The sequence below is a fragment of the Acinonyx jubatus genome, chromosome E4 (genome assembly GCF_027475565.1).
Source record: "Acinonyx jubatus isolate Ajub_Pintada_27869175 chromosome E4, VMU_Ajub_asm_v1.0, whole genome shotgun sequence".
Lineage (NCBI taxonomy): Eukaryota > Metazoa > Chordata > Mammalia > Carnivora > Felidae > Acinonyx > Acinonyx jubatus.
In genome coordinates, this window is record NC_069395.1 from 62413663 (window position 1) to 62429608 (window position 15946).

General features: G+C 43.3%; 1 protein-coding gene across 2 annotated transcripts in view; it reads right to left on the reverse strand.

Annotated features, from left to right (window-relative positions):
• The window catches only part of AKT3 (AKT serine/threonine kinase 3), a 306189-nt gene extending 294121 nt beyond the window's left edge, over positions 1-12068 (reverse strand). The window contains exons 1-2 of one of the 2 annotated variants that reach the window (XM_027046228.2): positions 11536-12068; positions 502-659 (exon numbers count right to left, since the gene is read on the reverse strand). In XM_027046228.2, coding sequence (XP_026902029.1) covers positions 502-547 — 46 coding nt within the window. In that variant the 5' untranslated portion in view covers positions 548-659; positions 11536-12068. Of the gene's footprint in view, positions 1-501; positions 660-5030; positions 7084-11535 lie in introns of those variants that run through there. The other variant, XM_053209310.1, reaches the window with a different exon arrangement.
• Positions 12069-15946: the final 3878 nt, after the last annotated feature.

Below are 15946 nucleotides of genomic sequence, written 5' to 3' on the forward strand. Positions count from 1 at the left end.
ACTTTAGGACTTTCCTCACCTAACTTACAGGGTTGTTGAAGCCAGAAGTTTGTGGGTGAGCTCTTTCCCCTTTAACCCTAGAAGCCCTTCCCCTGCTTTCACCCAAACCCGCTTAATATAAATTTACATGTCTTTAAATGCATACAAGTTAGACACTTTTCTAGATTATTAAATCATCCTACAGACATCTCTCTGGATTGCAGAGTTGCTGTGGACAGCACAGAAAAATCCAACAGGAACTTTCTGTAACATGCAAGCACACAACATCCCAGAGAGCCAAATGTTCAGAACTGTAGTAAGGATCAAAATCAGGAATTACTTAGAATCCCTACATAACAAGCAAATTCCTAACACATATGTTAAATATCATTTCTCTCTTCCTGGACGTAGTATGTCTGTCTACTTTGTTAACAGCGTCAGGAAAAATATCAACTTCCAGGACACCACCAACCATTCGCACACTTACCAACCACATTATGTGCAGCTTTGTTGAACACTTACCCCTCTTCTGAACCCAACCTTCTTTCACGATGGTGACATCGCTCATGATGGCTCCCCTCTGAGCCCCCAACTTGGAGAAATGGTACTTTGTGATATCAGCTTTGGGGTTTGGATTCTCTGCTGCTGCTGCCCTTCCCACTCTCTAGTGATGACTCAGCCTGGAAGGAAGTATTGAAGAAAGAATTTCTTTTTTTTCCATTCTTGCAACTCATACAGCAATAACAAACAACTAATTCTTTGTAAATGTCTTCAACTGGCCTGACCTCACATAAAAATCTAACTCCTCAAACTGGGGACTTATTTATTAAATAGTTCTACCATGAACATGCTTCCCTGGTCTTGTGACAGATTTCAAACGATAGTGAAACTTTTAACCTAAGAGGCTGTAGTAAAAAAAATGCCTTCAGAAACCACTGACCCACCTATACAAATAACACAGAAAATCTGTTTGTGGGGCTGTGTATCTGAAGTAAAAAGGGAAGAAAATGAAAGTGAAGTGGACTAAAAGTAAACTCTCGTGTACATCTAGTTTCAAAATCTCTGTAAATTTAGGAATATTTATGGCAAAGCAATTGTGAATGTTTTTAATTGCTATATTTTATGCAAAATACAACATGCTAAGAAACCAACACTTAGGTATGGTTGGTCTGTCTTGCTCCAAGAAATATTTTAGATTACAAAATTAGATTACAGTGAATTTTTAGATTGTGAATAAAATATTACAAATAATATATAATCAATTATTTTTAAAAGCAGACGAGGTGGAACATGAAAGTGGAAAAAAGTACGGAGTATTTGAGATGTGTCAAGAACAAGTGCTTACGTCTATTACCCTTAGGTAAGCCTCACAGTAGCCCTAGGAAGGTACCATTAACTCCATTTTTTTTTTTAATTTTTTTTTCAACATTTATTTATTTTTGGGACAGAGACAGACAGAGCATGAACGGGGGAGGGGCAGAGAGAGAGGGAGACACAGAATCGGAAACAGGCTCCAGGCTCCGAGCCATCAGCCCAGAGCCCGACGCGGGGCTCGAACTCACGGACCGCGAGATCGTGACCTGGCTGAAGTCGGACGCTTAACCGACTGCGCCACACAGGCGCCCCCAGTAACTCCATTTCACAGAAGAGGAAACTGGGGCTCACGGAATTCAGCAGCTTGCCTGAATCCAACAGAGCTCCTCAAGGATGGAGCCAATATGGCCGACTCCAGAGCCTGCAGAAACTATACTGCCTTTAGACAAAAAGAAGCCAGAGTAGAAGTCTACATATCTGTAAAAGATGGGCCACAAATTTAGCAGAAAGCTTTCAGGAAGCGATGCAAATAAGGAAACACCATCGGTTTCAGTATTTACAGTATCCATGAATATTTTTAAAAAGAGAAAAAGAAGTTGCTTCAGAGGGAACACAATTTTTCCTGGAATAAAAATCTGAAATTTATCCCATGGGTCTTTATAAGATAGCTTGCAGGGTAACAAAGTCTTCAAAAATACTCTGATACATACACTAATGAGTTTTACTTATTGTCCCCCTCAACCTAAAAGAGGAAAACGCCAAGATAAAGCTGAGTTAAAAATAGTTCCACAGAGGGGCACCGGGGGTGGCTCAGTCGTTAAGCGTCTGACACTTGATTTTGACTCATGTCATGATCTCACAGCTGGTGAGTTCGAGCCCAGAGTCAGGCTCTGTGCTGATAGTGCAGAGCCTGCTTGGGATTCTCTCTCTCCCTCCCTCTCTCTCTGCCTCTCCCCCTCTCAAAATAAATAAATAAGCTTAAAAATTATGTTTCCACAGAAAGGGACCAAAAACTGTGGTCCAGCTACATGAGCATTTATATGGTCCAGAAACATAATTTTAGGTAAATTTAGGCATAAATATTAGGTAACCAGAAAAATGGATAGATGGACTATATAACTATACTACTTTCTCAGACTGGGTTTTGATAAATAGTGCATAGCAGTAAGTTCAAGGTTAGACTCCCTCACTGGTACTGGACTGAATTACAACCCCTTTCCCAATGCAAATTAAGTGGAAAGCCTACTCCTTTCACAGTCAGGAATCAAGACTGAGTCAGGAATCAAACCCTGACAAAGTTTGTGTGGCTGAATAGAAAACCACCCCAACAGGTACCCTCAGCACCTACAGGTAAGGCCAAGACTGTCCCCGTAGTCATTGGACCTCATACTACAGAGAGTCCAAAGGGATATTAGAATCTGAGTGTATTTTGCCAAGATATGTTTGAAACAATACTAAACGAAATTCCAAAAAAATTAAGAAAAAAAAGATGAAAAGAGAAAAAAATTCTCTGGCCAAGTAAGTTTGGAAAATTCCACAAGCCATATCTTTCTCTTAAAACATCACTATTGGGGCACCTGGGTGGTTCAGTCGGTTAAGTGCCCGACTTTGGCTCAGGTCATGAACTCACAGTCCCTGAGTTCGAGCCCCACGTCAGGCTCTGTGCTGACAGCTCGGAGCCTGGAACCTGCTTCAGATTCTGTGTCTCCTCTCTCTGTCCTTCCCCCACTCACGCTCTGTCTCTCTCTCAAAAATAAACAAACATTAAAAAAAAATTAAAACATCACTATTAACATATTAAAGATATAAAGTATGTATAACCTTAATTATCTCAGCAAATCCTAAATTTATTGAACACACAGGGCTCTTTTTTTTTTTTTTCTTTAGCAGCATGTACTGATATCCACGGGGGCACACTTTGAGAAATGGCCACATCACTCAAGACAAGACTCATTTCGCCACTAAAAAACGGGCCAAAAACAAAACAAAAACAAAAGCCTTCAGTAAAGAATCCAAACATCATTTTAATTTGATTTATGTAACTTTCTGAAAATTGGCTACATAATCCAGAACTGGATAACTGAAAAGGGTTGGTTCTTTATACTACATAAATAATTACAAAAAAATTAAATATTGGGAGCACTAGTGCAAAACGATGACTTTAGAAGAGCTGCACTACAGACCTTCTCTTTGGCAATACTTGTAGCAAGGGGCCTCATATCTATTGAAGCCATTCTTGCTTTCTGACTGCAAAATGATATAATTTGGGTTAAAAACAAAACAAAACAAAAAACCCTCCTATCTCAATATTCTTGGAATTGGAAATGGAAGAGATCAGGGGTCAGAAGAGATCAGAGGTCAACATTCAATAATAACCAAAAAATAATACATATCCAATAAACATATATAAAACATATCCCTTTCCATTAAAATAATCTGCATCACAACACCCTTGCAAAGAACACTAAAAAACAAAAGTATTTTCAAAATTCATTGCACTTTTTAAGTTGACATTTCATTGTTGGGAGTTCAAAGCAGGAAAGGACCTTCATTTTATAGTTGAGGAAACAGAGTACAGATGGATGAAGCGACTTGCCCAAGGTCACACAGCTGCTTTCTGAGGGAACCAAGACACCAGAGAACCAGGCACATGTTCTTTCCACTAGCACTGCCCCTTCAGTACAAAACAATATACGGAAATATCCAGGTCAACCCAAATCAATGAATTTTGTTTTATAATGAAACTTTCAAAAAACTAGCTTTTGTGATAAAAATGTTTATCAGTGCTTATGCATTTCGATTAAACTGCTTAAATGTATGCTAAATCGACAGGACAAAATTTATAATCGTCATCAGGACCAGTAAACCCACATTATAGAAATGGCTTTATCCATTTGCATCTTAAAATGTTACCAAATTCTACCCGTAATCGTAATATTCAGCTTTAAAGGTGCTCCTGGGACTCCCAGCTAAAATGACACATTCTATGAAAATAACTTAGAAGACATTCAAACATATACTACTCCAGAGTTACGACCAATAGGCTAGAAATAAATGCTATCTCGTGTGCATAAACACAATGCTACTGACTCTTAAGCAGTAAACCATATTCTTTGATTTAATTTCCTTACAGTGGCAAGGCTCTTGCAACCAAGTCATCTAACTCTCCCACTCAGTGTTCCGTGTTGCCAAAAACATTATTCTGCAAAATGATGAGCAATGAGCTGGACATGAACTCCACCTCCTCCTACGGTCCCAACTTCTCCAGAACTGTGTTCTACCCAATGAGCTCTAAGAGACAAAATTTGGTTTCTTTTTCTTATAAGCTTGTTGCACTAAATATTTCATTGCTGAATAATCTAATTTTGTCTATTCTTAAAAAAAAATCATACAAAATTCTTGGCAGATTCAATTTACAATTCACACAAAGCAGTTACACTAAAGGTACTTTTCATTCAAAACTATTTGCAAATTTGATAACTGCATTTGGATATCACTTCACAATTTACAAAACATTTTCACATCTTGTATCTCATTCAACAGCATTATTATTATTTAGTAAAGCAATCTGACAGTGCCTGGCACATAAGAGATGCTCAACAAATACAGGATGAATGAAAGAGTGCATGAATGAAAGAGAGAAGATACAGCTTTGCATAACTAATAAAGAACACGCTAAGCAAACTAATATTGTAAGTCAACAGAGAGAATGGTATTAAGTCATCTTAAAAACAAACCTGAACTCAAATGTTATGGAATACAATTAAAATCACAAGAAATCCTCTTCCTTATTCATTAAAGTACGTTTGCTATAGATGTCCGCTAATTGTGAGGACTAGCACGTTTCTCCACATTCTTGGATACTTTTTGTTGAAATGAAGTCAAGTTTCAACTCCCAAACAATTAAGCATTAACACTGCCCCAAAATTATCTATTGTGGAAGGAAAAAAGAGAAAGAATGGCATATTCTCTTAATGATATTTATAACAACTTTTAAAAGATACTGGTTTACTTCTGGCAACACACCATTCAGTCTTAAACGATAATTAAACGTCTTCAAACATCTTTTTAAAATATCACTCACGGGGCACCTGGGTGGCTCAGTCGATTAAGCGTCTAACTCTTGTTTTTGGCTCAGGTCACAATCTCACGGTTTCATGAGTTCAAGCCCCACATCAGGCTCTGCGCTGACAGTGCTGAGCCTGCTTGGGATCCTCTCTCCCTCTCTCTCTCTGCCCCTCCCCCACTCGAGGGGTCTCTGCCTCTCTCAAAATTAAAAACATAAATAAATAAAATGCCATTCGAGGAAAAAACATACAGCCTGCACACATTCAGTCCGTAAACAGGTACTGACTGCATGCGCTGTGACAAGGACTGTACTGGGCATACAGGGAGGGAAGCAAAACAGAGAATTTAAAAATCTCTTCCACACAACAGTTTGTTATCAGAGTGCTTTCACATATATTACCCCATTTTGACTAAAAACGAATCTATGCAACAGCTATTCCACTACAATTGTGAGCCCAGGAAAACTGTGACCAATCAAAACCGAGGACGTTATTTCCTCGCTGTTACCATAACAAGATAAGTGATAGCACCAAGAGTGACTGCCTGCCATTCCAGTCTTCTTTCATTGTGCGACGCCTTCTACCAAGTAACCCAATGCCAAGTCTCAGAAGTATGGGTAACATCTGTGAATCGCTCCAACATTTTTTTCTGTTATCAAATTCTTTTTCAAAAGTCCAAGAGAGCACAAGGTTTTCCAATAAATTCAAAACTAAATATAACTGTGGCATCACAGAGGAAATTATAACAACAGAAGACTAGAAGGTTGACATAAAGTTAAAATGCACGCCAGCCAATTTTATTCTTTACAAATTAGAACAAGATTCACAGGTTAATTCCTAAGTTTAAAGCCACAATACTACCTATAATACAACTTTCTCTAAACTGTATACTTGGCTATAACACTACGTAGAACGTACTTGCTCTGCACCACAATTTTTTATATTCTTTAGATATGCCTAGCCAAACTGAATTAATGAAGGACATCTCACGTTCAAATTCAACAGAATATTACTACACTGAAATACAAATGATTGTCAAGGGTAATCATAGAACAACTCTATGCTATCTACTGATTTCAAGAAATAGGTGAAACTAACATATGCCATAATAAATTCATAAGATCATACCAAACTTTTAAAGGATTTCAGGGAAAGGAAAAATACTGAAATGGAAAGGAAATTCAAGGCAACTTGCTCTGCACTTCAAATAACTCTCAGCAGGTCTGTCCCACTTCAGAGTCATTATCCTGTTAAAAAAAAACCGTATCATATGGGGAAAGCGAGCCACACAAACTATGTATCTTGGATCCTTTCCTCTCTGCAGAGTACAATAACAAACTTTGTGGATTTTCTTAAAACTCTATGTATAGATCCCTTCACTGTCTCACCCTAGAGGAAAATACCCGAAGAAGCATCAGCAAGATTTCCAACTTTCACACAAAATTTCAGTTCTTTCAAAGTGCCAACTCTTAAAAATCAACTTCATCAACTTTTGAATATATACACAAAAATGTAGAGCGTTTTCCCCTTCTTCCTTACCCCAGTTTTTCAGGCATCTGAATGCCATTTCAACCAACCCGTCCATTACTGACCAAATAAAAAAGCAATTTGTGCTAGGTGCTGTATTTAATATCCTGCTTTGAAATAACTAGGAAAATGCCCACTGGATTCCTTTGGTCCAGCTAACGCACAGAATAAGCTATTGACAAATGATCTCCCCACATTTCTTACATGAGGCGTAGCTTGTCATAGGTGAAGTCACGTATAATAGAACAGAAACAGATTGAGGGTTGCCACTGAAAGAATTTCAGTTTCATGGCTGGCCACACTTTTCCACTGCATATGTAAAAACGATGTAAGATCATACCCCGTGGTATGGGATCCCATAACAAAGTTCATCACAATGGCTCATTAGAAAACACTGGGCAGGCCCAGAAACTGGGGTCCCTGTTCCCAACTCTGCCCCACCCAGGGTGATGCTATATGAGGTCCTTTAATTCTCTGTGCTTCCGTTTTCTTAGCCATTAAAATAAAAGTGTAGCATTAGATGAACATAAATAGCTTCACAGCTCTTCCAGAGCTAGGAGTTAGGATTCTTCAAGTTCAAATCCACTGAGTATCCACCTGGCTTACAGATGGCATCTTAGGTGACACTATCATGATTATACACAGTTCCCGTCTTCAAAAGGCTCCTAGGTAGCTGGGAAGATCAAACACCAAATACCACTTAAACAAAAACTGGACTGAACTCCAATACTGGCAAAAGACCATCTTCCTCCCCATCCCATCCCCAGTCTCCCAAACAGAGTCAGAGTCTTTCGTAATTAACACAAGAGAGAAAATTCCTCACTTGAACATCTTCTAGAGATTTCTTCTGGTAAGTCATTTTACTTTTTCCTCGGAAGATTAGCAAAATATACCCATTTACAAAATGTGAACTGGCTGCTGCTGGTGATGAATGAATATCAAGACAATATTGAGAAGACAACCAAAAAGCAAATCTACAGGTCAAGAAACATTTATTATCTATCAACAACTATTTGACAATCACCTGACAAAGGAAATGTGTTTACGGTGCTATGGTATTATATGTAAACATCTGTGGCATTTAACCTGGCCTCTGACATAACCTATGCGAGAGAGAATGGTATGGATCTATCGGTATACTTTGTTTTACTATATTAACACGATTTCAGTGGAAATTACTGTACTGTATGCGTTATCAAAGTTGAGTATGTCACCATGAAGTCTAAGGACAGGTACCAGCAACTTAGGAAAAAAATGAAGGAAAAAAGTGTTTCAGAATAAGGAGAGTTCCACTGAAATGGATTTTCATCATACCGGACTAGCATGTGTTTTCTCTTACGAAAACCACTTTCAAAAGTGTAGCAGGGGCTGTCGTGAAGCCTAAACAAGCGGACACACGGAACAGCGCCCGGCACGTAGCAAGTTCTCACCAAGGCACCAGCAGCACGGACTCTAAACCTAACCTAACTCTATCTGTCATACGTGAGAGACAGTGATAAAGTTTTCAGTTAACATCACGTGACCCAGGGCTAACCTCCAGGTGACTACAGAGAAGCGCACGCTGTCCGAAACCAGGATTTAGAAAAACAATGCACACTCCTGAAAATCTGGAGTCAAAAACTGACCAACTTGGAATGACTTACACATTCTAACACAAATCTACAAAAATTCATTATGTGCACTAACATATATTGAGAAAAACAAAACTGCGAGTCAAATTAAGACTGACTTGCTCAAAACAAATGAAATGGTTTACTTTTCTGTCCTGCCTCTTATCTTATTCAAACACAAAGTCTTGTAAATCAAATATTTTTTAATGCTTCAAACTTAATCACATTATACAGACAAGATCCTATCCAATCATGCTAAAAATCCAATTAACATGTCCTTAACAATAATTGCCTTATCTTCTCAAGGGTGAATTCCTGAACTGAAAAGTGTGAAGATTAAAGAAAGTAATAAAAGAAAGTGAAAAGAAAGTGATGAAAAGAAAGTGTAGTTATCTTTTCACAAAAATATGCAAAATTTAAGCCAACTGTAAACTTCCACAAAATCAATTTGTAAACAGGTTCCTCTTTTTAAAAGAAACCCAAATAGTTGGAAATTTCCACTGAAATTTTTAAGAAATAAAGTCCCTCATGTTTAAATCAAAACCTAGGGCTTAAAAAAAATCTTAAATCCCTACTTTGCACAAGACTCCATTATGCTAAGTACATTTGTCCTAGGATATGTTTAACCAAAACATGTTTAGATTTACAATGATTCTGAAAACAAATTCTCTTTCTAATGGTAGTAATCTTCTAAATGAAATGTAAATAAGAAAAGCTCATAATCAAACGAGCCCCCCCTAGCAACACAGTTCACACTCTAATAATTTGTTGGAGGAATGAATGAAATTCATTCATTATTTAAAATCTTTTACAGCTATAAAATTACATGGACCAAAAAGTCCAAAGCTGAACCCTTAAGTACCTTCACACACACAACTTAAACTAGGAGGCAATGTCAAACCAAAAATTTTTAAGTTGGAAAACAACTCACTAAAGTAATCATTACAGAAAGACTAAGTGTAGGGGGTAAAATGGATGCAAATAATAGTTTCCTAAGTTTTGGGGTTTTTTTTATAGGATTACTTTAGATATTTTTTAAATGCTGTAGGAAACCTTACTACTACAAACACATACCACAAACATACAACTGAAAACTGTAACTCTACATTCACCTAAATTCCAGTGTTGTCTCATTCATGTGATACATGCACTCCCTCACTTTAAAATTAGAAGCTCAAGCCAATTAAAGATATTGGGGTCAACCCTAGTGAGAAAAAAACAAAAAGCAGGTCTTCAAATACAGTGTCCTTGGTAAACTTGGAAAGTCAAGATCATGTGTTGGCAAAGGTAAAAAAAAAATCTACAGTCCTGATACAGATCGCCCAAATTATTGGGCATTCACCTTAGAAAGCTGGCCATTTACTCAAAATCGGATATCTTAATAAGAAGTATTTTCATGTTTTAGACAAGCACTTCTTGAATGGGTGTGTGTTTTAGACAACCACCTCCTGGAATATTCACTTCATTTACACGTATTTTGCTATGATACTGAAGTTCTGAAAACAAACTTTCCTAAACCACGTTTACAGGACTCTTAAAGCTTTGGCTTTTCCAATTATTTCCTAACAACGTATAACCTAATTTAATGAGTTTCCACCAAAGACAAAACCCAGGGGTTTTCTAGTAATTCACAGTCTAGTAAAAGATATAAAATGACCATGCCTTACCAAATATGGAACACATACCTAGCTTGAAGACTTGAGGCAGTTGGCAAGATATTAACTGCCAAAAGTCATCATTTCACATCTTTTAGCTACAAGGTGAACTAATAAAGCATAAACACTTTATTGACAGTACTACTTAATCAATATAGACACGTAGGTCTCGCTGTTGATTTTCTATTTGAAACGTCATCTATTACAAACTACTGGGCTCTCAACCAATTACCACACTGGTGAAATGAGTTGGGTTTTATTTTCATAACGTTCTCTTGATGCAAGAAATGGGAGCATCCTACCTACCCTACCCTCATGGTTAAGCCTTTCCTCAGCTTTCAGAAGATAAACCAGAAGATAAACAGTAAATATCGGTATTGAAGACCTGGCCCCAAAGAGACTCAATCCAGCCTAAACGAAGATCCCCGGGTAATCCCGAACAGGGAGTGACCCCCGCCTGGGAATCAGGGTGAGCACCGCGACCAGCCAGGCTTCAACTTTGGGCTCCGAGGGCCCAGCCAGCATCATGGCTGATGCAGACCGATGCGCAGGAGGAGGAGGTGGACGAGGAAGAGGCTGGTTTGTTTACTTGCAGCCAGAGCCGCCGCCGCCGCCGCCGCCGGCAGCGACAGCATCACTGGATCCGCCAAACCCAGCATCTTCCGCACATTTCTATTCTTAGCACACAACTCCCAAGCGGATTAAAACCCCACTACTATTAAAAACACAGACGAGCACGTTACCCACCTCCCACACACACCCCCACCTCCCCCTCAGGGCCGTCTCTTCCTGCGCGCCGGCAGCAGGGGAGGGTGGGGAGGAAGGAGACCCCGGGGGACGCCGGTGCATCCTCGCCCGCACCCCACCCCGCGCGCGCAGGCAGCCCCCGCGCCGGGGAGCGCGGCAGACGGCCCCCTCCCCCCAACCCAAACACGCCGGCACGGGCGCTCCCCGCGTTATATAAGCCCGCCACCCCCGCCCGGGCGGCGCCCCCTCCTCACGCCGCGCGGCCGGGGCCGGCGGGGAGCGGGCGCTGCGCAGGGACTGGAGGCGCCAGGGCCGGGGCAGCGCAGACGCGGCCGATACCGCTAGGCCGGGAACACCCTCCCCGGCCCCCCGCGCGCGCCGCCGCCCCCCAGCTTCCCCCGGAAAGTGAGGGGGTGCCGGTGTCAGCGGCGCCGGGCATCCCCCGGCCTCCCCACCCACACCCACACCCGAGCCTCTGGTGACCCGGCACCCGCCCACGCCCCCGGCGCGGTGACAACCCAGACGCCCCCGCCTCCCCCCCCCCCGCCCGAAGGAGGCCCGGGGCCGGGGGCCCGGAGAGAGCGGAGGCCAGGCGGGGAGGGGGCGAGCGGGGGGAGGGGGGGCGGTGGCTGTTACCTGCAAAGGCGGCGGCGGCGGCCCCGCAGCTGCTCGGGCGGTGGCGGAGGATGGAGCCGGGGGGGCGGGGGGAGGAGAGGGGGCGACTCGGGGGTCCCCCCTCCCTCCTCCTCCCCTCCTGTCCTCCCCCCACCCCGCAGAGCCTCTGGCCCCCCTGGAGCCCGGTGCGGCCGGCGGGAGGGCAGGCGAAGGCTGCAGGGGAGGGAGGAGGGAGCCGGCCGGGCCGGGCCGCGGAGCTGGAGCGGGAGGCGGCGGCGGCGGCGGCGGGAGGGGAGGGCGGAGGGAGGGCGGCGGCGGGGGGGAGGAGGAGGCGGAGACTCTACATGGGAATCGGATATCGGCTACAAATTCAATTCATCACCAGAAAACACCGCTCGGGCGGGGGCCGGGTCACGCCGGCTAGGCGGCGGCGGGCGGAGGCTCCGGGCCCTGGGGCGCGCCCGGCGCGGGTCGGGGGTCTGCGGCCTCCTCTCGGGGCCGCGCCTCGCCCGGGGACCCCGCCGCCTCCCCGCCCCCTCCTTCCTCCCTCCCCGGCCGCCGCCGCCGCCGATCGCTTCTCGCCGCCGCCGCCGCCGCCGCCGCGGGGCTTGTTGTTGACTTTGAGGAAAACTCCTGACGTCAGGGGCTGGCTCTCGGCGACTGGCGGGAGCGGCTTCCCCGCGTCCCCGGCCCTGCCCGCCGCCTCTGCTCCCCTCCCTGCCGCGCCCTCGTCCGCAGGCTTCCCCGCGCCCCCCAAAGCCGCGGCGCCCCGCGCCCCCTCTCCTCTCGCGAGAACATCCCCCCAGCCCGGCGGAGCCGGCAGCGGGGGCCGGCGCTCCTGGGCGGGAAGTTTTGGCTCTCCCCGCGCCCTCGTGGCCCGCGGCGGCCCCGGAGGCCCGCTGCCCGCTGCCCCCCGCCGCCGCCGCTGCCGCCCCGGGGAGGTGGGAGGTGCCCGGTGCGGAGGGGAGCCCGGGTGCCGGGAGCGGGCGGCGAGCGGACCCCACCCTCGGCGCCCCGGTGCTCGGTCCCGAGCGCCCGGCCCTCCCCGACCCTCCCGGGAGACCTGGCCGCCCGGCCCGAGAACACCTCTCGGGAGAGCCGGCCCCGCGCTCCGGGCCGCAGTCGTGACCGCACCGGGAGGACAGCTGGCCCTGGCATCGGAATTCACTCTTAAAATGACACCCTTTTTAGGGATACTAGTTTTCGTTGACTTTGGGGAAGCCATGATGTACTGCATTCACTACGAAGAAGATACCATTTCTTTCCTTTGAACTTCATGGCTCCTGAGAATATTTGCAATGGAGACACCAGTTTTGCAAGATGGCCATAGTTTCCCATGCAACAGTCCATAAAGTTACAAAGGAAGTTTATTTTTTCTGACACCATGTTCTGTCGCCTCTGGAACACTTTGAAAAATTCGTATTGTTTCACCACGTGGTTCTAGCCTTGTTGATGTACCTGTTTCTCCCAGTGCAAGATTCTTAATAGTGCTTCTGGCTTGGAGGATTCCTCCTGACGTGCACTTCCTTCTCTGCTTTTCCATGGCCAGACAACATTGTGAGGGTAGTCCTTCTTGTATACTATGTGTGGACAAGAGTCTAAAACGTAAGAAGAAAAAGGGGGGAGGTGGGCCAATTTTCTTCGTTTGCGAGGGAAACCTTTCCCCGACGATTCTAGAATAAAATTTGCCCTTTTAAGATACGCAATCCACCCCACGGAAAAAAGTCCTCAATTTTCCCCATGTTTCCCAACACATCAAGAACTGATTAATAGATAATAGACTGATCCTTAATCCAGTTTACAGGGTGTAAAATGGACGCCATTTATTCCCATAATTATCAGACCTCTAACAGTCCCCATCTGCAAAATGATTCTGTTAGAGATTTCTTCCTGTAAGACACAATATTGGGTCAGAATTTTGTTCTATAGTAACCCAACCCACTTCTCATGTTGAAGAAAATAATCCCTTAAGATACCAGCCCTAAAAAGTGTCTCCAAAGCTCTTACAAATATTTAACTGTGAGAGTTGTGGTGTTCTGAATTACTAATATCTCTTATCAATTTTAATTTTCATTTGTTTTTTGATTTTAACATAAACATTTTTGTGAGAACCAAATTTGTTTTACAAGCCAAACTGCCTCGAACTATTTCATCTAGTCTCACCATATTATAGTAAATCTTAGGTGGGTTACACCCTAAAATTAAGTGTTGTATAAACTACAATGAACTACATACTCCAGGCTTTTTTTTTTTTGAAAAATTAGAAACTTTTATTTCTGCTCTACTTTGCTCTTCTATAGTAGTTTCATAAATTTCTATAATAAAATCATGTCACCTTTTATAATAGAATTATTATAGAACTACTTAAATAGCATTGTTCTTTCCCCCATACTGTGCCATCATGAAATTGGCAGAATCTGACAATTAACAGTGTGATGGTACTCCATGCGGAGCGTATGCTAGATTTCTCCTCTTCATTGTCCTCACATGGCAATCATACCGGGAGCAGAGCACAGTTTGTCCATGGGAATGAATGTCCCTCTTAAATTTCGGAGAGAAAGCCCTCCTGTATTAAGCCAGATATTCTCGGGTAACATCTCTCAGTAGTAGTAACTTAGGCATCTTAAGAAAAATCTAAGGGCGCCTGGGTGGCTCAGTCGTTAAGCGTCCGATTTCGGCTCAGGTCATGGTCTCACAGTCCGTGAGTTCGAGCCCCGCGTCAGGCTCTGTGCTGACAGCTCAGAGCCTGGAGTCTGTTTCAGATTCTGTGTCTGCCTCTCTCTCTGACCCTCCCCCGTTCATGCTCTGTCTCTCTCTGTCTCAAAAGTAAATAAACATTAAAAAAAATTAAAACGAAAAGAAAAGCCTGGGTGGCTCGTTTGTTAAGTGTCCCACTTCGGCTCAGGTCATGATCTCGCGGTTTGTGAGGTCAAGCCCCGCCTCGGGCTCTGTGCAGACAGCTCAGAGCCTGGAGACTGCTTCGGTTTCTGTGTCTCCCTCTCTCTCTGCCCCTCCCCAACTTGTGCTGTCTCTCTCTCTCTCTGTCTCTCTCTCTCTCTCTCTCTCTTTCTGAGAAATAAACATTACAAAAAAATTTTTTTAAAAAAAGAAAAGTCTACTCTTCTTGACCACCAATGACTAAATTAGATATTGAGAGCTATTTCTTAGTATTTCCGCCATTTAAAGGGAGTTACTTAAACTGGAAGTACATTTAAAATTTCAGGACAGCAGCTACCACTTCTCTGCATAAAAAGGGTATCTTGTCTCCAGTGTCTAGGATCGGAAATGGAAATGGCACAAAGTACGCACAGAGTAAGTGTTTGTTGAATACATTAATGAGTGCATGAATGAACAAATGAAAAATCTGTCCCCTATGTCCAGTTTATACAATACTTGCCTCCGGGATGGCTTATTGGCAAGATCATGAATGCACTTTGGAGACCTGCAGACCTGTGTTCAAATCCTCTCTCAGAAGAATTTATGTGTCCAGCAAGTTGCTTAACTTTCCTAAGCCTTGATTTCTTCATTTGTGAAGTGACAATTACAACTGCTTCAACGGCTTATTATGAGAATTGAATGTGATGAAATGTTAGATGGTATCTAAAACGTAGTGAGTAGACAGCAGGCTAAAATTCCGTTATCCTCAATGGGAATATGTTCATTAACATAACACTAGCTGCTATCACAAATAAATACAAAAATCTATACTGGCACACAAGTGTATTTCTCATCCATGTTAAGTTCTGAATGCAAGCAAGTCTCCTTTATACATTTATTCTTAAAAATGCTGGGGGCCCATGTTTCTTCCATGGTAGAGTTTTGATACATTCAGTGCATAATCAAGACACCAAACAGGCAGAAGAGGGGAAAGAGTGGTCAGAACTCTCCGGAGCCACCTACCTATAAGGCAGGCCATGAAACAGAGTCTAGCCCAGGATAGAAAAAAATAAAAAAGGAGGAGGAGGAGGAGGAGGAGGAGGAGGAGGAGGGGAAGGAGGAATAGTTTTGATGAACAGCCAGCCAGCCAGTCTCTCCCACAGTTGGTTTCTGAAATAACCATGTTAAATCTACAGCTCTAATTAATGAATAGAGCAATTTCCAAAAAAGCATAGTTTTTAAATCTAGGTGTAAGTAGCAAGAGAGTCTGTTGCAATAGTGATTAGTATGAATTGTCTTTTTCAAAGCTGTCTCTCTTAAGGTGTAGGTCAAGTGTTTGTGTTAGTAACACATGAGAATATGTAAGGAACGGATGTCACCGATCTGATGCCACAAAACTGGGATGCTTAAAGCCCTCCACAATCTCGCTCTTATTTTCTTGTCAGATTTTCTCTCCCTTCTATATTCCTGAACATGAATGAACGTCTTTTCATTCATATTGTCCTTCTCCGTCTTACCTAAGTCTCATAGCAGCTGAAGCCATCTCTGGACGTTA